The sequence below is a fragment of the Delphinapterus leucas genome, chromosome 6 (assembly GCF_059928025.1).
Source record: "Delphinapterus leucas isolate spDelLeu-1000000601 "Yukka" chromosome 6, BTC_Dleu_Yukka2, whole genome shotgun sequence".
Classification (NCBI taxonomy): Eukaryota; Metazoa; Chordata; class Mammalia; order Artiodactyla; family Monodontidae; genus Delphinapterus; species Delphinapterus leucas.
In genome coordinates, this window is record NC_143134.1 from 18,887,900 (window position 1) to 18,909,433 (window position 21,534).

The window sequence follows — 21,534 nt, forward strand, 5'->3', positions numbered from 1 at the left end:
TCTATAAAACACAGTCGAGTACTGGCTGAGTTGCCCATACAAAGTTATCCTTCTAGTTGGCACCACTGAGTAGCACTTGAACACGTTATAGTTTAGAAGCTGAAGGTGTGAGCTTGAATCCCGACTTCATAGCTTTTTAACTATGTGGCTTGGGCAAATCAGTCAACTTTTGTGAACATCAGCATTTTTTAAATTTAAATAAAAGAGATAATAATAACCCTTCCCCATACCTTCCTAGGGGTGATGGGAGGCGCAAATGAGGTCAAAGGTGTGAGGCACGAAGGTTCACTTGTGTCAAAGATACATCATCCTAAGAACGCTTTCCTGGGCTCACTCAGGCTTGGCAGTCAGAGGGAGCCACGCGGAATCCCCAGGGAGCTCCGCAGTGCCAGCTCCCCAGGCCCTGCTGGGGAAGCGGTCCGAGGTTCAACCCACAGCCAAGGCCCGGCCTGCCCTCCTTCTGATGTCCAGCGGCAGCCGGACCCCTCCTCTGAAGCCATGGGCCCCTCCCGCCCTGCACTCCCGTCCACGACAAAGCTCGGGCTGTGGTGGCTTCTTCTGATCCTGGCAGGTGAGTGGGGATGGTCCCTAGGGCATACTGTCACACCTGTGAGCTCACACATGCCTCGGGGGGAAACTCCTGCAAGTGGGCTGGTGGCAACCACCACAGCCGCAGGGGATGGAGCTGTTCCACCGTGGGAAGGTGGGGGGGCGATCGCTGCGTCCCCTGAACCTCCCCGAGTCGCAGTGCTCCCCATCTGCAAAATGCCAACTGCACTGTGACCCTCCCAGGGCTATTGTGTGGTGACCTGGAATGAGAGCCTGTGACTAGCGCCTGGGATACCGCTGGCACACGGCAGCTGTTCTTACCGATGTTCTGAATTTTAGAGCAGTAGTTCTCAACCTGCTCAGGCAGGAGAACCCTGAAGAGGTGAAGCTGTTTGCAGAACACGGTGAAATCAGACACGGATGATCCCATCAGACAACTGGGGACACTCTGCCCAGCTGATGAGAAGGAGCAAATGCCTGTGGTTTGAGGATAAACAGGCAAGATGCTCCAAATGGAAGAGAATTTCATGGTTGGCATTAGTGGTTCATTACAAGAGGATGGGAGTGAAAGTTCCCGGGGCCAGGTTCACGGTGACACGTGAAGCCCTTCCCCCTGCAGCTCACCCCACACAATCGGGCTTCTCCCCCACGTTGCTGTCCCTTGGGGCTCCCCAGTTCCAGGCTGGATCTCATCCCCTGTCTGACTTCTTCTCACTGCTCTGCACCCCTCTCAGCACTTGTTTTCGCCCCTTATCCATCAGTCACAGAGAAACTGACATTTCTTGAGCACCAACCATGTGCTGGTTGCTTTGTAAGCTCTAACACACATGATTATATTTCCTCCTCGATAGTGTTTTGAAATAGGTTCTGGATTAGTGCGCCCATTTTGCAGATGAGGAAACTGAGGCTCAGTGAGGTTAAGTGGCTCTGACTGGACAGGAGAGGGAGCCAAGCGCCCAGCACCACAGACTCCCGGAGACCCCTCTCTCCCCTCCTGTCCCACAGCATCCGTGCAGCAGGCCTCCCCCACCCAAGCCGAGGACCGCCTCTTCCAACACCTCTTTAGGGGCTACAACCGCTGGGCTAGGCCGGTGCCCAACACCTCGGACGTGGTGATCGTGCACTTTGGGCTGTCTATCGCCCAGCTCATCGACGTGGTGAGTCTGTCCTACCATCCTTTGCCCCCTTGGGATCGGCCCCAGACATGGGTCTCTTTCTGGGGCTCCTCGTCCCTCCCCAGCCCCAGCCCTCCCAACCCACCTCAGTCAGAGCATCACCCCTCAGAGCCTGGGGATGCTGCATCTCCCTCCCGCTCTCAGCCCTGAAACCCCTCCTGGGAGGGCGCTGACCGGCAGCGTTGGGTTTTCTAAATGCCCTGCCCTGCTTGTTCCACCTGACATAAGCCCAGAGGACCCCGTGGAGATAATCTGAGTGAGGGTGGCAGTGTCAGGAGGGGTGGTGGGTTGGCTGGGCTTGCAGTGTCACCTAACAGGTTCTCTGGTGAGTGGGGGGCCTGAATAAGCCCCTCCCGCTCTACCTTGTTTTCTGGGGCTCGTTCATCACTCTCATTGCTTTCTTTCCCGCTACTGGCCAGGATGAGAAGAACCAAATGATGACCACCAACGTCTGGCTAAAGCAGGTGAAGGCCCCTCCCCTGGGCAAGACAGGAGCGGGGTGGGAACCCACAGAACCCAGTGCCTCCCAGGACTCTTCCACTAGAAGCATGATTCTGAATTTACCTTTTGCCTGAGTTGCCACTCGGGATGTTCCCAAGGCCAGCCGACTGCAGACTGCTTCTCGTGAGGGACTGTGCTCTTGTGTGGCCAGGCTCTGCCCAGCACCTGAGAATGCCTCCTACAAGAGCCACGTGGTCCCCTTTAGGACTGGGCATTGCCTACGTCCCTGCTACCGTTTGCAGATCAGCTCACTGAGTCATCACTGAAAGCCATGCAAGGTTTAGTTCTGCCATTTTATAGCTGAGGGCAGAAGCAGAGGGCAGCTGGGCTGGACAAGGGCGGCCCAGGTGTGCCCCACTCAGAGCCCCAGGCTCCTTCTGCAGGAGAATGCTCAGTGCTCTGTGTCTACGCTGCCTAACAAGCTACCCCAAAACTCACTGGCTTAAAACAACTGACAGTTTATTACATCTTTAGTTTTTATGGCTAGGAGTTTTAGTGGTTTCTTCTGCTTTGCACAGGGACTCCTGGGGTTACTTGGTGGCATTTGGCTGGTGGCTGGTCTGCTCTGGAGGGTCCAAGATGGTTTCACTCACAGGTTCATCCCTCAGCAGAGATGTCTGGAAGGTTCTGTAAGCCAGGCCCAGCTGGGCTCTTCTCCAGGCACTTTCAGGGTCTCTCTGCCTGTTCTCTCCAGTAGGAGAGTTCGGACTCCTCACCTGATGGCCCAGGGACCCCAGAGCGAGGGTCCCAAGAGACAGGAAATGAAGCTGTTGTCTCTTAACCAGAAACTGGCTCAGCATCAATCCTGGCCAGGGGATGGGTAGCCCTCTTTGATGTGCCATTCTTGGGGCAGAACTTAGGGACACAGGCTTTATAACAGCCTGAATATATTCTCTCCTCTTTACAGGTGAGGTGCAGAGCCATGAAGGGACTTGGGAAGCCATAGCAGTGCAAGGGTCAGACCTAGAACCTGGGTGGCCATAATTGTCCCCATAGGCCAGTTACCTAGGCTTCAGGGACTGGAGTAGGGAGGAGAGGAAGGAGCCCTGGAGCAGGAGTCAGGCCAACCAGCACCGCCTCTGATTAGCCTGTGATACCATGCAAGTTAGTCTCAGAACCTCACTTTGCTCATCTGTAAAATGGGGCTAATATAATCTATTGCCGATTAATATAACACAACTTGGTGTAGATGCCCCCCAAATGTTGGTTGAGCCTGAAAACTTAACAGACAATGGACTGGGAGGAGGGGGTACATTTATGAAGACCAATCCCTTTCAAAATTATTCCTCAATGTCCTGAGAAATCCTGACAATTTTAGCAACACTTTTATCTTTCCTACTTTGCAAGTCTGGCCCCTCTCTCTGCCTAAGCCTTCCCCTACAGAAAAGCAATCAGCACCACTGCTGCGCCAGCATCTTCCCAGGTGTAGTTTCGGTACCAATGGCAGTTTTGTGAGATGATTTTAATTGGCTCGCAAACCCTTTTTTTAAATAGTCATATACTTATATTTTAGTGGATGGTTTCAAGTGCTGTGGGTTTTCCAGTTATTTCAGTGATGTAAAATTCAAAAATTTATGTAGGTTTAAAAATAATGAACTAATTTAAAGGAAAATACTAAGTAAATGCTAATATAGGCATTGCAAATATATTGGCAAAAATTATGAAACTGGGACTTGAGTGCTTGAAGTTTGTGAACCATTGAGCTGGATCAGTGCTTTTCCTCTCATGTGCCTGCTTCCTGCAAACACTCCTGTTTCCCTTACTTCTTCCTGGATCCCTAGCCCGTTGATGTGTTTGTGTAAATGTTACATGACTATCCTTAGAGGGGAAAAGGCACCACGCATGGGAGACTTTTCAAGGGCACATCACTGCCCTATTTTAGTGCAAATGCACAAAAGCAAAATGGCCCCTAGAATTAGGGCAAGTTTGGAGACAGGGAAGGCTGGGTTCAAGCCCCAGTGCTGCCACTTATTGACAGCGTACCCTCTAAGCCTCACTTGAGAAAACAGATTCGCTTGGACCAGCCGGTGGAAACAGGGCTCCTAGGGGGCGCTCTAGCGCACAGTTGGAAATCCACTGGGTGACTCCCCTTTCTCAGCTGTGTAACTCTGATAAAGGCGTTGTTTTACCCCTCTTGTCCTCAGTTTCCTTATCTGTTAGATGGGGAAATACTTCCACCTGTTCTGCACTCTTTGCCCGGCTGTCCCATTGAGGGTCTTCCTAGACAGAGGGTGTGAAAAACCTTTGTAAACTGCAGTGCAGTAAAAAATGTTACTACGAATGAGTGAGGCTGCTTGCCGGGGTCGTCCAGCTAGGGAGTGACAGAACAGAGGCGGGACTAGGGTGACCCGTCCTCCAGATGTGCCCGGGACTTTGAGTACAAGAGAGGGGACAAAGCGAGGGCTAGATTATTTTAGACCGGACTCCCCGTTCCCATCTCAGGGCCCTTTCCCGGCATCGCGGCCCTTTCTATTCTGTGGGGCTAGGTGAGGAGCTCCGGGTGCTCCAGAATCCGGCTGCTGGGCGTCCCCAGACTGCCCTAGGTTTGCTCCGAGGCTCCCTCTCCCGGCAGGGCTGCTGACCTGACTCCCCTCCCCACGCACAGGAGTGGAACGACTACAAGCTGCGCTGGAACCCGGCCGAGTTCGGCAACATCACATCCCTCCGGGTCCCTTCGGAAATGATCTGGATCCCCGACATCGTCCTCTACAACAAGTAGGAAACGGCTGGGATTGTGGAGGCCCCTTGGGACCCCTGAGACAGGGGGTTCCCTGCGAAGGGCGGGTAACTTGAGGCTAGGCTGGGTTGGACTTGGGAAGTGCGCCCCCTTGTGTCCAAGCTGCGTGACCTTCCTTTCAACTCCTGCTTTGCTCATCCTCACCTCACCACATTTTCTCTTGATTCTCTTATTTCTTTCATCTTGTTCTCTCACTCATACACCCAAAATTTATTGAGCACCTACTGCATATCAGTGCCTGAGTTGTGCTACTGGGACACAGCTGTGCCAACACTGAGCATTATTTGAAAAATATGATTGGTGCAGGCTGTGAAAAAAGTGCCTAAGTGTTGGAGTTTTGCAGGATGGCATTATTGTTGGAACAGGTAAGCAGCATCCCAGGGTTACAACTTTGAAGGGATCAAGCATGGGTGTTTTAAAAAATATTATTTATAGTTGCCCTGTATGCAAAACCAAAGAGGACCAATCTTTGAACATAATGACTAGAAGTTAGTAAAAGGCAGGGGAAACTAAAGAGAGCCCCAGAGGACCAAGTCGGTTTTTTTTTTTAATAGAAGATATAAAGAGCTATAATTTCATTCATGTTTGGCATCAGGTAATTCTTCATTTAGAAATGAAGAACTTAAAAGATATTTGGCATGATGTTTGTCTAAAAATATTTTCTGAAGTGGGACTCTAGGGACCACTAGTTCCTGGGGATATGAATAGGTATGAAAAATAGTTCTGTGGTCAAATAATTTTAAATAACATTGTATGTCGTTAAAACCCTTTCTGCACCCCAACCCCAGTCCTTTGGAAAATGTCATTTTAAATGTTGTTAGAACTTGTACAGACAAGAAACCCCTTTAGCCCAGCATTTCCCAATTCATTTGACCCACATTTAGAAAAGCTATTTTTAAACAATAGAATAAAGGGAAACAGATCCACTTCTGAAGTTAGGTGTCTCCAGATAGGTCAGAGGCGGGTGACAGTGATCCCTTTACACTGCCCTGTCCTGGTCAAAGCCCTGTCATCTGAGCCATCTCTGTAAACACACATTCAGCATGAATTACCTGCAAGGTCTAACATTGCCACTGGACTCACGGACCCCTCACCCCGTATCTGCACCCAGGATCCCTCTAGTTTCTGCTTCCTGTGCACCTGGCAGAGAGCAGAAACAAAGTCCTAGCATCAGATAGGACCCAGAGTTTTAGGATTGCCAATAAGGCTTTGTCCAGTGTTACTTGATTATAACAGGAAATTCTTTTGATAGGACAAAAGTTCAAACCAAATTCTTGCAGACATTTAAAGAAGGGTATCTCCTCCACCCACTCCACTTCAGGTTAAGAAGACCCGGGGAATTGCTTCTTTCCTTCCTCAAAATGGGGGCACATGTTTCCATCTAGTGGTGCGTCTGTATGATGACAAAAATGCTTTAAAAAAAATTTTTTTTAAACTTTTGCCCTGATCTGTTTGTAACTCCCTTTCAAAGTTCTGATTTCCAACGTGCCTAACTCTCTATCCTGGAACTACTTCAAGGGAAAGAAGTCTCTCTTCCTCTGTATTCTTTTTTTTTTTTTAATTTTATTTATTTTCGGTTGCGTTGGGTCTTCGTTGCTGCGCGTGGGCCTTCTCTAGATGCAGTGAGCAGGGACTTCTCATTGCGGTGGTTTCTCTTGTTGGGGAGCACGGGGTCCAGGCACGCAGGCTTCAGTAGTCGTGGCACGTGGGCTCGGTAGATGTGGCTCACAGGCTTAGTTGCTCCCTGGCATGTGGGATCTTCCCGGACCAGGGCTTGAACCTGTGTCGCTTGCATTGGCAGGTGGATTCTTAACCACTGCGCCACGAGGGAAGTCTCTCTTCCTGTGTATTCTTCTGGTTCCCCTGTCTTTAGGATTGATCGTGGGAACTGGATAGGGAGGGAAGGCGGGGGCTAAGAGCTCACTGCGCCACCTCGCAGGGGAAAATCAGACTCAGGCCCGAGTGGTCACCGCTGTTCCAGTGTCCTCTGTATCCTCATGGGCCCTAGATGCCTTAAGGGCTCTCACGACGCCCACTCGGGCCCCGCCCTCACTCACGCCCCGCCCCCAGCTCGGCCCAGCAGCTCCTCCAGTCCAAGCACACACTGTGAGTTTTATCCTTTCCCTCCTCTGTTCTTTGTTCTGCGGATGCTCTGCTGGTCTGCCCTCCACCCCCAGCTTTCTGCCAAATCCTACCATCCATCAAGGCTTTGCTGAAATGGCAGTGTGCATGGTGACCCTGCTCACGGGAAGCGGGTTCCCCCCAGTAGTTATAATGCTGTTGCCAAACCGCCTGCCTGGCGTTGTAGGTGTTCAGGCCTGCTTCTCAGTTCCTCGTGGTTCCCTAAGGGCAGGCATGAGTCTCCCCTCCACCAACAGCTCCTGCAGAGGCCCCAGTGGGCGCGGCTGGCTCAGAAATGCGTGTTGAAGGAAGACGGATGGCGTCTTCCTTCACCAGCAAAGATATCAGGTGTCTTCTGAGGAGGGAAGTAAAAACCTCAGGTGTAAATGACATGACCCCCAGCAGAGGGGCTTAGTCACCATCTGCAGGGGTGGGGGGTGGAGGAGAGAAAAAATACTCATGTGAACAATCACTTTAAAATGTTAAACGAGTACATACAGGCCATCAAACTACAAATATACCACATGATCACAAAAGCGTAAAAATGCTGTATGTGTTATCTAGATGACAATCAGATATACATGAGATATAGATATATCTCATATGTGTATAGATATAGATCTATAACATCAAAGCGTTAATAGTGGTTATTTTTAAAATTCTTGGTACTTTCCTATATTCTTAAAAATTCCTACTTTTGTAATTAAAAAATGGTGTCTGAAAGACAACTCAGGTAGCTCTAGATGTCTGTGTGCCGGGGAGTCTTACCTGCACAAATCCCCACAACTTGGCCCGGTCCGGCTGTGTTATTGGGGTCCCCCTGCTGAGTGTTACCTTGGAGCAGTCTGGCTTGGGTGCCCGGGGTGCGCAGGGTCCCCCCAACGCCTCTCCTCTCCGCAGTGCAGATGGGGAGTTCGTGGTGACCCACATGACCAAGGCCCACCTCTACTCCTCGGGCACCGTGCACTGGGTACCGCCCGCCATCTACAAGAGCTCCTGCAGCATTGACGTCACTTTCTTCCCCTTCGACCAGCAGAACTGCAAGATGAAGTTCGGCTCCTGGTCATACGACAAGGCCAAGATCGACCTGGTGCCGATGCAGCAGACGGTAGACCTCAAGGACTACTGGGAGAGCGGCGAGTGGGCCATCATCAACGCCACGGGCACCTACAACACCAAGAAGTATGACTGCTGTGCCGAGATCTACCCCGACGTCACCTACTACTTCGTCATCCGGCGCCTGCCGCTCTTCTACACCATCAACCTCATCACCCCCTGCCTGCTCATCTCCTGCCTCACGGTGCTCGTCTTCCACCTGCCCTCCGAGTGCGGCGAGAAGATCACGCTCTGCATCTCCGTGCTGCTCTCGCTCACCGTCTTCATGCTGCTCATCACCGAGATCATCCCGTCCACCTCGCTGGTCATCCCGCTTATCAGCGAGTACCTGCTCTTCACCATGATCTTCGTCACCCTGTCCATCATCATTACCGTCTTCGTCCTCAACGTGCACCACCGCTCCGCCAGCACCCACAACATGCCCCACTGGGTGCGGGTGGCCTTTCTAGGCTGCGTGTCCCGGTGGCTTCTGATAAGCCGGCCCCTGCCACCCTTGGAGCTCCGCGACCCCCCAGATCTGAAGCTCTGCCCCTCCTACCGCTGGCTGGAGACCAACGTGGATGCGGAGGGGATGGACGAGGAGAAGGAAGGCAGATGGGCACACGCGGGTCACTCGTTCCCCTTCACAGGCGTCCCTTACAGCCATGGGGGTCTGCACCCAGGGGCCTCGGGTCCCAAGGCGGAGACCCAGTTGCCGGAGGGTGGGCCCCTGCTGTCACCTCGCATACAGAAAGCACTGGAGGGCGTGTGCTATATTGCTGATCACCTGCGGGCCGAGGATGCAGACTCCTCAGTGAGTGGGGGCTGGGGGTGGGGCCCGTCCCCTGGGTGACTCCACCGGCCTAGTAGGGAGCCATCCCTCCAGGGTGTTAGCTTGGGTCAACCTAGGCTCCTCCATGAGGACCCATCTCCCTTAGTCATGGCCTTGGAGTCTGGAATGAATTGTGGTGGAGAATGTCTAGCTGGCAGCTCTGAAGACGTTTATTGGGTAGGAGGCAGAACAGCAGTAAGAATGTCCCCGCTCAGCCTAACTGGGAGACACAGGACAGAGCTGGAGGGGGTCTCCCCACGCCATCCTCACACAGGCCATTTCCCACCATTGCCCGTAGGCGGGGTGGGGGGGAACTCATCAGGAGACCCCGAACAATCCAGCCTCCCGCTTTGTCCTGACGGGCCCCTCCTTCTTGTCCTGGCCTCTGGGCATTTTGTGAACTTCACTGTCCACTCACGAACACTGAGGAAGCTTGGATGGGCCTGTGGGCTCCCCTCCCCCGCCCCCTGCTGTGTCCTGCATTATTAGGTAAGGAAGCCACTGCCCAGGGTCACAGAATCCTTCTTATCAACTTAGGGAAGGATGAAAGGCCAGGAGGTTATTACTGGGTGGCCTTGCTGAGTAGATAAGACAAATTAATTGTTATCTAATCCGGGAGCAGCTAGGACTCCAGATCCACTTGCCTGGGCTGTAAGCTCCAATTCCACAAAGCCCCTACCCCGCTGCAAACACCGCCCAGCCCTTCCCTGGGCCACACCTACCCTCACCTATCCCACCAGCAGGTGGGTGAGTGGGTCGGGAGGCAACTTGCGGGCACAAAGTCTTCACCATTTTGTAACTTCTGAGCGTTGCGTTTAAATCACTGCAGCCCCCCTGGGAGGGTCCATGCCCCTGGGTGACTCTAGAACCTTTTGTGTCCCTCCAGCCTCCCTTACCGGGAAGTTGAGAGCCTATGGAAAGGCTCTGGGCTATTATCACAGGGGTGGTATAGGACGGAAATAGCTAGGAGAGGGCTGTTTGAGTCTTGAGATATCCCTGTTCACCCGCCCCCCTCCCACCCCGCTCCTTAGCTCCCAAGGTCTCAGTGGCGTCACCGCTGTCTCCAGTGCCATTCTTACAGGGGCCGAGCATGGGCGGGACACCTCCCCTTTCCCAAGTCCTCAGTCACTGTGCACCCATCTCCCCTGCAGGTGAAGGAAGACTGGAGGTATGTGGCCATGGTCATCGATAGGATATTCCTCTGGTTGTTTATCCTCGTTTGCTTCCTGGGGACCGTCGGACTCTTTCTCCCTCCGTTCCTAGCTGGAATGATCTGATGCCACATCGCCTGCTTTGGCCCAGACGTGGCATAGCTGACGGTCTTTAACGGCTGCTGCCTCTGGAGTATGCCTTCGGGGTCAACGCCATCCAACTACAGGTGCCTTTCCGTGGCGTCCGGACACGGAAGCCTTCTTGGGATGATTCACTTGACAGTATTGTACTTTGTGCTGAGAATCTGCCGGGCACGGAGCCCTGTTTGGATGCTGAAGAGCTGGGCCAAAAGGAACTTGCTCTGCAGAAGGTTACGACGTGGTGATGACAACGTGAAGACGTATAAGATGCTCCTGGGATGCAGACTCTGAGGGATGCGGGTGGGGGGAACCCAGGGGTTGGGGAAGGGCCATGAGAGGAGGCTCAGACCTCAAAGGAGGGGTGCGTAGGGAGAGAGCGCCTCAGGGGCGTGGAAGGGCTATGAACAGCATTTGGGATTCAGGAACAGCCCGAAAAGGCAGGGGGGACAGCCAGGCTGAGGTGGGCTTGAGGATGGGGAACAGAGGGAGGAGGTTGGAAGGGGAAGAGAAGGAGGAGGGCCACAAGTGGGGCGGATGCAGGTAGCTGGGCCGTCCCACCCACCTGGAAGCTCTTGTGACAGCCCAGACTTCCCCTACCTTTAGCCCCAGCCTTCCCCGTGCAGACCCGCTCAGCACCAGCCGGCCCTCCGAGAGGTGTGGCCGCACCGAGAGTCCCCGTCTGCAGGGGCGCTATCTGTCCTTCAATGCGCGTGGACAAACCAGAAGGACACCCCCAGCCATTCCTGACCCAACTCAGGCCCGCGGTGCGCTCCCTCCCCCCCCCGCCCCCCCCCCCCGGCCCACACACAGGATGAGTGGTGGTCAAGCCCCAGGCATCCAGGACTTTTGCTCGGAGGAGCTGAGAGGAACGAGCTGGATGGCTTTGCACCCCGAGACGTTGCAGGACCCCTTCCCTTCCCAGCCTGCCCGCCCTTCTTACCCGAAGCCCCGCGATGTCTTCTGACCGGCTCTGTGCAGCCTGTCTTGCCCCCTGAAATCCCGCAGTCCCTCGCCCCAGCGCCGTCCAGCCCAAGGGCAGAACCTCGGCCCTAACAGATGCGGCACTGGGTCCTCCGGACAGGGTGGGGACTCTGGACGAGCAGCCAAGCAGGGCAAGCACCTAGTTCTCTTTGACCTTCAGAGTCCCCTCCTTCTAAGCTCCACTTGCTCTCCCTGACAGACCCCGGGGGACCCTGCCACAGCGGGCCCAGTCCTCCTGCCTCAGTTCTCTGCAAGACCCCCCCACTCAGAGGCCATTCTGGTTCCTTCTGCTCTGCCGATGCAGCTGCAACCTCCGCCGTCCTCCCCGCTGGCTCTCCTGGAGCAGTGGTGCTCCCAGACTTGACCTCCTGGTGCAGCGATGTTCCCTCTTGTTATTCCGTTTCCCACCCAACTGGCAAGTGAGTCAAGAGATCAAATAAAGCTGAAGGGCTGCTCAGTCAGCTGTGGGACCCCTCCCCAGCACCCCTGGAACCACCGCACCCCCTCAGAGCCCTGGCTATTTGATGGCAGCTGGGAGAGTGCCATTGGCATCCCTGTGTGGCCCCGGAGGGGCTGCCTGGGACCCCACTGGAAAGTCGCCCTTGGCTCAGGTGCGGGGGGCAAAGGCCTGGGGCAAGCGCCTGACCCCGCCGCCCTGGCGTCACCGCGAGCCCTGGCATCACCGCGAGCCCCGGGGGGTTGAGCCCTGGCTTCGGCCTTTGATCTTCGCCCAAAGTAAGCACAATCGATTCCTTCCAGGGCCGAGGCCCGAGGTCATCGTTACCCGCCCCGAAGGTCAAACAAACAAAACAATCAAACCACAAAGCAAATGGTACAATTTTAATTCCTCCACAAGTCAAATAGAAAGAAGGTAAAAGAGTGTTCTGCACAAACACAAGAACGGGAGGGAGGGCGTGGATGAGAAAGGGGGAGAGAAGACAAGTAAGAAAAGAGAAGGAAGGGGCCAGGGAGGGAAGAACGGAAAGGGGGCGAGGAATGCGGGTCCAGTTTGGCCTCGTCTCTCCCCTTCTCCCCTCTTGGCGCGTGGACAACACAGCCTCCTGTGTCCCGACTCCCAGTAGCTTGTCCCTGGACTGTCCCAGGTCTCCCCTCAGGGGCACATACGGCTGTCAGTCCAGACCAAACTCACATTAAATAAATTCCACTATACACTGTACAAGAAAGCCAGGTCCATCCCTCATGGCACCAGCCGCCCGCCTACCCAGAGAGAGCCCCTCCCGGCCCCTCCCTCTGTGCACGGCGTGGGGCGGGGCTCCGTGGGCGGGGGAGGAAAGAGAAGGAAGAGCTTGGTTCCCCAGTCAGCCCGCCCTTCACAGGACGCGTAAAGCCATCGTGGCCGCAAGGGCCCCCAGCGTGGCCCCCTCAGGCCAGGCAGCAGTGGCTGGCGGACAGCAGCCACGCTCCCTCTGAGCCCTCTTTGTCACCCCCTGCCGTCTGCAGCCCTGAGTCACCTCTGTCCAGCTGCGGCCTGAGCAGCACAGTCTGGGGGCGGGGTGGGGAGAGGGGACGTGCAAAATGGCAGGGGAAGGAGGACTCTCCTCGCCTGCCCCCCCCTCCCCGGGGGGACCCATAGGACCGAAGGTCAGGCAGGGGCCGGGGCAGGGAGGGACACGGCGGGCGGGGGCGGAGACGCAGGCGGGAGGCGTTGCCCTCTTCACTCTGCCAGCGGCTGGGCCAGGTTGGCCAGAACCTTGGCCTGGTCCACGGCGTCCAGCAGGTTCTTGGCATCCACAGCCAGCGTGTGGGAGGCGGTGAGCATCTGCCGTTTGCACTCCTCACTCAGGGAGGTCACGGCGTTTTGCTGCGCCAGTCGCATCTTATTGATGAGCTCCGCCAGGTCCTTGTTGAGCAGTTTCTGGGTCCCCTCGATCTGTAGGAAGAGCACACGGGAGGGGCTGGGACCCTGAGGGGCCGCGACGTGCAGGCCGGGAGGATGGGGAAGCCACACGGGAGTCCACCCGGCACTGGGGGGTGGGTCTGACCCAGGCTTGGGTTGAATCCAAGGCCAGTGCGGGCTGGGGGCCAGGTCGGCAAGAACAGACACTGCAGGCACCCCAGGCCCCAGCCCGCCTACGCCAGCCCCCTCCGATCCAGCCCCAGAGACCCTCCCTTTGTGCCATCATACCCTCGTGCTGGCCCGACGTGGGTGAATGGTCAGGGGTCAAGTGCATTCACTCATTGGTTAACTGTGTACCATCAAATCAAGAGATCAGCGACAGCGGTTTGGGCTGTAGGGTTTTATCTACTACCATATCCCCGTGCCTAGTGCACTGCTGAACATACACTTGGCGCTCAAGAGATATTTACCAAGTGAAATGAATGACTGCCACTCTCAAGCCGGACGGGGGCTCCTCTGGGTTCTTGCTGCCACCCAGAGGGGGCGCGGGAAATGCCCAGACCCTCCTGCCCTATGCGTGGTCACAGTGGGGACAGTGGTGGGCTGCAGGGGTCGCCTGTGTCACATTGCTGACCACCGGGAGATGGTGGATCGAAAGCTACAGCCTGGCAGGGGGTGCGGTGTTCTGCTGGAGCCTGTGGTTGGTTTCCAGACAGAAAACCGACACACGTTCAGAGGCACAGCCTCGGTCTCCAGTTCTGCGGCAACAAATTACCACAAACGCTGTGGCTTAAAACAACGCAGGTTCATTCTCTTACAGCTCTGGAGGTCAGAAGTCCGGAATGGGTCCCATGGGGCTAATGTCAAGGTGACGGCTGGGCTGCGTTCCTTCCGCAGGCTCAAGGGGAGAATCTGTTCCCTGCCTTTTGCCGCCTTGAAAGGCTGCTGCCTTCCTTGGCTTGCGGTTCCTTCCAGCAGTGGCATCATTCCAACCCCTGCTTCTATCATCAATCTCCTTCTCTGACTCATAAGACCTCTGCTTCCACCTCCCTCTTACAAGGACCCTTGTGACTACATTGGACCCACATGGATAATCTCAAGATCCTTCACTTAATCCCATCTGCAAAGTCCCTTTTGTCATGTAAGGTCACGTAGTCACAGGTTCTGAGGATGTAGACATCTTAGGGGGGCGTCACTCTGCCTACCACTGGGACCATCTCAAGTTAGAGCACCAACACTCCCATTTTGGTTTTCAGTGATTGTTTCTCACTTAAATAGAGAAAATCGATTAAATGATCAATTGAAGAAACCTTAACGGCTCTTTCTGTGACACACTCACCTTGACCTTAGTATGGAGGGTACTAGACAAAGAATCACGGGGGCGGTAAAAAGAAGGGTGTGTCATCCTTTGCATGTCCTCACGCAATAAGAAGTCATCACAACCATCTGAGACCTAAACTAGGAAATTCGCCCTAGGAAGCCGGCCGGGTCCCCGGGTGCCAGCTCGGCCCCCTTGTGGTGCCTTCCCAGATATGCCGTGCAGAGCCATCCGCTGGCGGCTCCCAGCAGACAGGAGGCTGCCCCAGGTGGCCCTTCTGAGTCTCCTGTGTGAAACACAGCTGGGGCAGGCGAAGGGGGCATGTGACAGCTGATGTCACCGACTGGCACAAGGACACTCACCTCTGTCCGCGAAGACGACGGCAAGGACGGCAGGAGGTCGTCCACACTCGCGATGAGCTTCCGCAGCGTCAGGCCCACGTTCTGGGAGAGAAAGGGGCGGGGCGACCGTCAGCTTGGCTTCTTTTGAGAAAGCCACGTCTCCCTGGGGAAGAGCCCTCCTGGGATGGTGCCTGCCTGCTGAGGGTACCTGGGACTAGATTCCCTTTGACCACCTGGCTCTAATGGGGGTCTTCCTGGGAGAGGCACCTAGCCGGCAGCCTGGGATGCTCGGCCCCTCCCCCTTCCTTCCAGGGCTGAGCAGCCCGCCTCCCCAGGCCATGGCTTTGCGCTGCCTCTCACCTTCACCACCACCACGTAGCCCTCGGGGGGCAGCTGGCAGAGCTCATTCTTGAGGTCCAGCACAGCCCGCACCAGCTCCATGACGTTGAGGTACACCAGGTCGTGGGTCCGGTCCAGGTTGGCTGTGGGCTGGATGGACTGTGTGGGTCGGGGGAAGAGAAGCAGAGGGCCCGAGGGGAGGGCGGCGAGTCAGGGGCACACAAGCCATTCTTTCCTGGGCAGGCACTGCCCACTCACGCGTCAGCCCAACTGCTGAAGCCTCTTCTCCGAAATAGTAGCGCCCTGTCCTGGGGGTGCCTCCCTCCCTTCTGCTTCCAGGGCAGTGGTTCTCACATTAGAGTCTGCCAGGGAGTCTTAAAAAAATACTGCTGGCCGGCCTCACACCAGACCAACTGAACCATCCCCTGGGCCTGGGGGCCACGTGGTTTCAAAGCTTGTCAGAGGATTCTAACGGGTAACCAAGGCTGAGAACCGCTGTTCCAGAGTGAAGCAACCAGCATCGGCCCCACAGCCACGTGGGTGCCGGGAGCCAAAGCGCGGCTGGAGAAAGGGAGGCGGGCCACACCCCCTGCTCCTCGGGCTGGACCAGTGAGCTTTCCTCCAGGTCAGGGAGGGGCCACGGGAGACGGGGCACTGGCCTTCCCTTCGCTTTTTTATGAATTAGCTGTGGCCTTAGACAAGGCCAGCTTCAGCAGAGCCAGCACGTACCTGCGCGCCCAGCCTCGGTGGCTTCTCTGGGGGGCCCGTGAACTCCGCTGCAAGGGGGGAGGGGGGACAATGAGCGCAGGGTGTTCTCAGCACCCCGACCCCTCCCTTCGTACCTGCTGCTAACCCAGCAAAGCCCCTCTCCACTACTACGAGGAGACCCGGGGAAATGAAACCCGAATTCCAGGACGATGGTGGGGAAAATAACCTCTGGCCTCCCTGGTCCTCTGTAGTCAGGGATTTCAAAGACAGAAAAAGCCAAAGTCACGCAGAGATGGAGTGATGGCAGGGGCTGTCCCAGCCACGGGGCTGCTGCACCCTGGGCCCTGACACCCTGACCTTGACAGTCATGAGGGAGAAGCCCACTCTGCAGGCAGCAGGTGTCCGTGGAGCCCCGCCCAGGTGCAACAGCTGCTGTGCAGTAGATTTGCAAGGCTTCCCTCTTGTCTGCTTTGACCATTCGGGGTGGGTGGGGTCAAGGAAGTGAACTGGTAGAAGCAGCATGCTATTTTCTCCCCACTCTGATGAGCAAAGGCACACACAAGCCCCGTGTAGCTGCCAGAAGTAGACGTCAAAAGACCTGGGTCCACTCTCACCTCTGCCACCAGGGAGCTGGGTGACCTGGGGCAACTTACTGACAGTCGCAGGCCCTTAGCTGTCTTCTGTCAAATGGACGGTTCGCTCACAAGGGACCCTGCAGGAGCCAGACTGCTGCCTGGGCTCAAATCTGAGCAGATCTGAGCTCTGCTCATCACTACCGTTAGCTCTGCTAATCACTGTGGGTAAGTCACTTGACCTTCCTGTGCTTGTTTCATGTCCTTTGTAAAATGGGCATCGTAAGAAATTGTACCTGTCATATAGGAAGGACTGCTGTGGGATTAAACGAGTTGACATTTTTCAGCACCTTGGGCCAGGGCTTGTCACCATCACCACAGTCATCAGTCCCCCCACCCCATGGTGATGAAGAGCCTGGCTCACTGCCAGCTCCACCCGGCCAGCCTGCAGCAGAGGGTCTTTAGGCTCCAGGAAAGACCCTGCGGGCTCAGTGGGCCCCGCCCTCTTTCTCTCTTCTGTCCCTGGGGCCTGGGGAGGAGCAGTCACCTGGGAGAGATGGGTGGAGCTACTTTAGAGCCTCCAACGGAGTGGGTGGGAGATAGGATCACCAACTCCTCCAAATAAATGCAGCCACCCAGAGAGGTGGGAACAGACAGCAGACGGAGGGGGATGGGGTGGGGTGGAGGGTGGGAGGTGGTGGATATCAACTCCCAAACCGTGCTTCTCTGCACACTCTGAGCTCAGACAGGGCAGACGTTTCTTCCAATTGCAAACACACTCCCTTTGCCGCTCTCTGCCCTGGGCAGGGGTGGCGGCTGCTCACAAGATGTCAAGAGGAAACTCCCGCCAAGAGGAAGGGCGCTCACACTTACTGTAGCCGACCTCCTTCTCTGGGGTCTGGAAGGAAGGAAAGAGAACAGGTCACTGATGCGGCCCTGGGACCACCCACGTCCCTCCTTGGCCTGTTCCCCACCCCCAGGTGTCCATTTAGAGGTTTAGAGATCTTAGCTCTAGGAGGACCTGGGGACCTCCTGACCGGAAGTGACCTGGGGGCCCTGTGGCCAAGGAAGGCGGCGCTAAGGGTGCAGCTCAAGTGTGAGCTCAGGGAAGGAGCCTGTGGAGATCAGAGTGAAGGGGAAAGACGTGCTCCCGAGGTGAGAGGCAGAAAGGAAGAGATGGGCAGGCCTGGAGCCAGGGTCCCCCCGCTGACTGCCAGGCCCTCCCAGGCCTTCCCCCTAAGGCAGAGACCTCTCGCGGTGACTTACCAACGGGGACTTGTCATTCATGTAAACCATGGGGTCCTGCAGAGGAGGAAACCAAAGCAGAGGACTTAGGATTCTAGAACTAAAACCCCCAAGGATGCATGGAGAGCGCTCACTCTACTCAGCTGGGGAGGCGAAAGGGGACACAAAGTGACACGGCGGCCTGGACATCTCTCCCAGGGGAGCACGGTTATCAGAACGTGCCCAGCAGCACCGCAGGGAATGCGTCCCTTCCCGCCCCGGGGCTCAGCGGCTGCTCACCAGGGATCTCTCCTCCTGCCTCAGCCACTGGTAATCTTCCACCATCTGCTTCTGCTGCTTCTCCTGGAGCTGCCGCATCCTGACCCTCTCGGCCTCCCACAGCTGCTGGGCCTCCTCTCGGCTGCTGGGTCGGATGAAGTCCTCCTCCTGGGAGGACAGCAGGGAGACAGGAGAGGACACAGTAAGTCCAGTCCCCACACCCAGGAGGGACAACCCTCCGGAGAGCTTTGCGGGAGCCACACGCCTTGGCCTCACCGGCTGCTTTTTTCTTGTAAAGTTGTCCTTAAATCTGCAGCCATCTATGCAGACAGTTATTTGTGGGTCCGTCAGCCGCAAACACATGCCTGTGTGTCAGTGAAATGCCGAACCCAAGCGCACATAGTTTAACAGGCATTGTTTTCAAACGATCACGTGATCTGTCACTACCATTTTATTTTCAAATAACTGTCCTAATAGTGTTTTCTCAGTTGGCATTTGTCATGGCTACTGTCGCCTAGTACAGTTGGAAACGCAAAGCCAGCCCTCTGGGAAGCCTTGGGACCTTATGGTCACCTAAGACCGCGGTGGCGGGTCTGGAAGCTTCGAGGAACAGTGGTGTGTTTTCCCCCAAAGCTGTCCACAGTGGGGTGGGACCCGAGAGGAGGAGCGACAGCATGCACCCATCTGATCATGCCTCTTTATTACAACATACTCTTTATTAAGAAAGTAGCTTGGGTTATTTAACCAAAGGTTAAAACAAATGCATGAGCTAAGAGATAAAGTGAAGAACACAATTTAAAGAAATAAGGATCTACAGATAAGCAATAAATGCTTCCTCTCCCTAGCTTTATTTTTTATTTTATTTTTATTTATTTATTTTGCGGTACGCGGGCCTCTCACTGCTGTGGCCTCTCCCGTTGCGGAGCACAGGCTCCGGACGCGCAGGCTCAGCGGCCATGGCTCACGGGCCCAGCCGCTCCGCGGCACGTGGGATCCCCCCGGACCGGGGCACGAACCCGCGTCCCCTGCATCGGCAGGCGGACTCTCAACCACTGCGCCACCAGTGAAGCCCTCTCCCTACCTTTATTCATCTAACCCCGTTTTAACTCATTTGTGGGGCTTTGGGTCTATTCATAGTTTTACCTGCTATTTCTTAAACAGAAGGTGTTGCATGTTTTCCTGTTAGTTCTCTTCCCTCAGTCCTCCCCAGGGTTCATTTATACAAATATCTGCTCGGTCCCTTTAAACTGGCTACACAAGCATTTTTTTCTGCTACACAAGATTGCTTGGGTCTCCTGGACATAGGAGTGTTATTGGCATTCTTTAGATTGCATATATCCTGGGGCGGCCTTTGCCAGGGGCATGCGACCTTTCCATGACATTCAGGTTGGCAAGCCACTCAGATCCTTCCCTTTGAACTGGCCGGTTTACATACAAGTCACTTACATAAAATGCTAAAAATTATTCTCACTCTACTTTAGCAAGGCATAGTCTCTGCCAAGCCTCTAAAAAAGATTTCCCCACCAAAGTCTCTAAAACACACTTGAATATAACACACAGTTTGAAAACAGTTACACTGGTATGTTTCTCCTAGGCTTGTTCAGCTACAATTACTGCTCTCAGTTTCTAACAATACTTCTCATCATAAGTTTATTTTCTTGCTGAAATATTCTTTGTTCGTTACTCTATTCAGTAACTGTTTATTAAGCAGCTACTACGTGGCAGGGATGGAGCTGGGTGCTGGGAGGGCAGTGATGGTTAAATATGCAGCGTCCCTGTTCTCATGGGTCCAAGTAACCAATAGTAGAATGGGGTTTCTCAACCTCAGCACAATTAACGTTGGGGCCGGAAAATTCACTATGGGGGGTGAGATTTCCTATACCCTGTAGGATGCTTACAGCAACTCCACCCGCTAGACGCCTACAGCACCTCCCCTGTTGTTTAAGAAAAATGTCTCCAGGTGTCACCAAATGTCCCCTTGGAGTTGAGAGCTACTGAGTTAGATCTTATTTTAGTAAAACAAATTTCAGAACAGAAGAGTATTTCATAACCATAGAACTGATAAAAATAAATAAGATTTACTTCACAACAGTTGATGCCCCCAAATGAGGGGGATTTAAGGCTGTAAATGTCCTCAGTTAAATGCCAACACCTGCAAACACAATGGCATGTTACCGTAGGCTAGTGACAAATAGTGACAAATAGAAACTAAGTGTCAAACATTCTGAAGATGGAGTTGGGAATCTCCAGGTATAAGAAAAATGTACGGACTGAGGAAGACTAGAGTAAATACCGGTAGAAGGAGTTGCCAGACTCAAGAAAACACTATGTAGTTTTGTAATTGCCAAAAGAAGATTCCTACCGCTCAAATGTCTAGCATGCGCCAGGCCTGATCACCACCTTACCAAATATTTTAACATGCATCGGTAGATGTGTTCCTATGTCTTCCAATTGTCTCATAACACTCAAGGAGCAAATTATTATTATTATTGTTATTTTAAATTGGACCTCTTCAGGGCTCACTTGTCTGAAGTATGCCTCAGGTGTTCTTATCAGGCAATGAATGCTTACACTGCTGGTCATTTTTAAGAGAAATCAGGTCCTTGTGGTGTTTTAAAAAGACTCTGATAAGCTTCGACACCTTTTATAAATTGGCTACCCCCCATCCTGCCAGTCTTATTTCTACCTCCACACGCACCTGCCTTGTTTTAGAAAAACAGCTCCTGCACTCATCCTATGGTTTCCCATCACTCAATCTTGGCTCCAACCGATGCTCTGCCTCTTTCATCCCCTGCATCCCAGTATTTTCCCCTCCGAATCTTCCCCATCCACTGACGCCCAGCTGCAGAAAAGAAGCCGGAAAGAGTTGTTTTTCCCTCTGAGCTCCCACTGCACTTTCGCTGTACCTCTGTGTGCCACTCACAGCTTTCTGGTTTGCATTTCAGGCAAGTATGCACTTGCCCTGTTCCTTCTGGCTGATGGTAAGCTCACTGAAGGCAGTTCTCCCTTCAGAACCTAGGACAGAGCCCAGCAAAGTGTCCCTTTAAAAAGGTGCTGTTTATTGAATTCTATTATTACTTTCAACCTCAATTGTGAGGTCTTCAGGAGGGAGATTGCTGCCATCCTGCCTCTGGTATGGAATCCCACAGATTCTCAGATGAGTCAGGCAATTGAGTTAGTCGGTAGAAAAATTGTTTTGTGGGAACAGAAATCTCTGATTTTTGTTAAATGCTTTCAAATGCTTTGCAGGGAGCCTATTATACCTTTTCAGCATTCTGCCTGGAAGAGGCTTTCTCGATGTTTCTGATGTATACCATGAAATGGAGTTTATGTTTTTAACTTTTTTTTTTTTTTTTTTTTGCTTACTTTAAGAAATGCTCATTATGTTATTTTAGGCAGACTTTCCTTGTGGCAAGTACTTCTAAACCCCTGACAGAAAAGGTCTTTTTTTCCTGCCGCACAGTCTGTCTTCACGGAACTGAACAAAGTCCTTACGGTGAGTCAGGGATTAGACAAAGGCAGTGCCATCCCTCAAATGTACAAAATACCTTCTTACTGAAAGGATGCATTTTAAAGCCAATCTCACTAAAACTCAATTAATTATGAATAAAG

At 54.0% G+C, this 21,534-nt stretch overlaps 2 protein-coding genes across 7 annotated transcripts in view; one reads left to right on the forward strand and one right to left on the reverse strand.

The window, feature by feature from the left end:
- Positions 1-215: 215 nt before the first annotated feature.
- CHRNA2 (cholinergic receptor nicotinic alpha 2 subunit) lies at positions 216-10,356 on the forward strand. Its single transcript, XM_022594999.3, has 6 exons — positions 216-571; positions 1,555-1,706; positions 2,144-2,188; positions 4,831-4,940; positions 7,984-8,992; positions 10,162-10,356. Exons 1-6 carry the CDS (start codon positions 244-246, stop codon positions 10,285-10,287), a joined length of 1,770 nt encoding a protein of 589 aa, XP_022450707.1. The 5' UTR covers positions 216-243; the 3' UTR covers positions 10,288-10,356.
- A 1,752-nt stretch (positions 10,357-12,108) lies between these two features.
- Positions 12,109-21,534, reverse strand: part of PTK2B (protein tyrosine kinase 2 beta) — a 140,035-nt gene continuing 130,609 nt past the window's right edge. For all 6 annotated transcript variants that reach the window (XM_022595006.3, XM_022595005.2, XM_022595004.2 and 3 more), the window contains 7 exons: positions 17,944-18,090; positions 17,686-17,721; positions 17,293-17,317; positions 15,869-15,915; positions 15,161-15,298; positions 14,822-14,902; positions 12,109-13,174 (listed from right to left, as the gene is read on the reverse strand). In XM_022595006.3, coding sequence (XP_022450714.1) covers positions 12,959-13,174; positions 14,822-14,902; positions 15,161-15,298; positions 15,869-15,915; positions 17,293-17,317; positions 17,686-17,721; positions 17,944-18,090 — 690 coding nt within the window. In that variant the 3' untranslated portion in view covers positions 12,109-12,958. The remainder of the gene's footprint in view (positions 13,175-14,821; positions 14,903-15,160; positions 15,299-15,868; positions 15,916-17,292; positions 17,318-17,685; positions 17,722-17,943; positions 18,091-21,534) is intronic.

Coding starts and splice junctions, on each gene's coding strand:
- CHRNA2 (XM_022594999.3), top strand. CDS start 244: ATGGGAGGCGCAAATGAGGTCAAAGGTGTGAGGCACGAAGGTTCACTT. Junction 572..1,554: donor GCTTCTTCTGATCCTGGCAG/GTGAGTGGGGAT, acceptor CCTGTCCCACAG/CATCCGTGCAGCAGGCCTCC. Junction 1,707..2,143: donor TCGCCCAGCTCATCGACGTG/GTGAGTCTGTCC, acceptor GCTACTGGCCAG/GATGAGAAGAACCAAATGAT.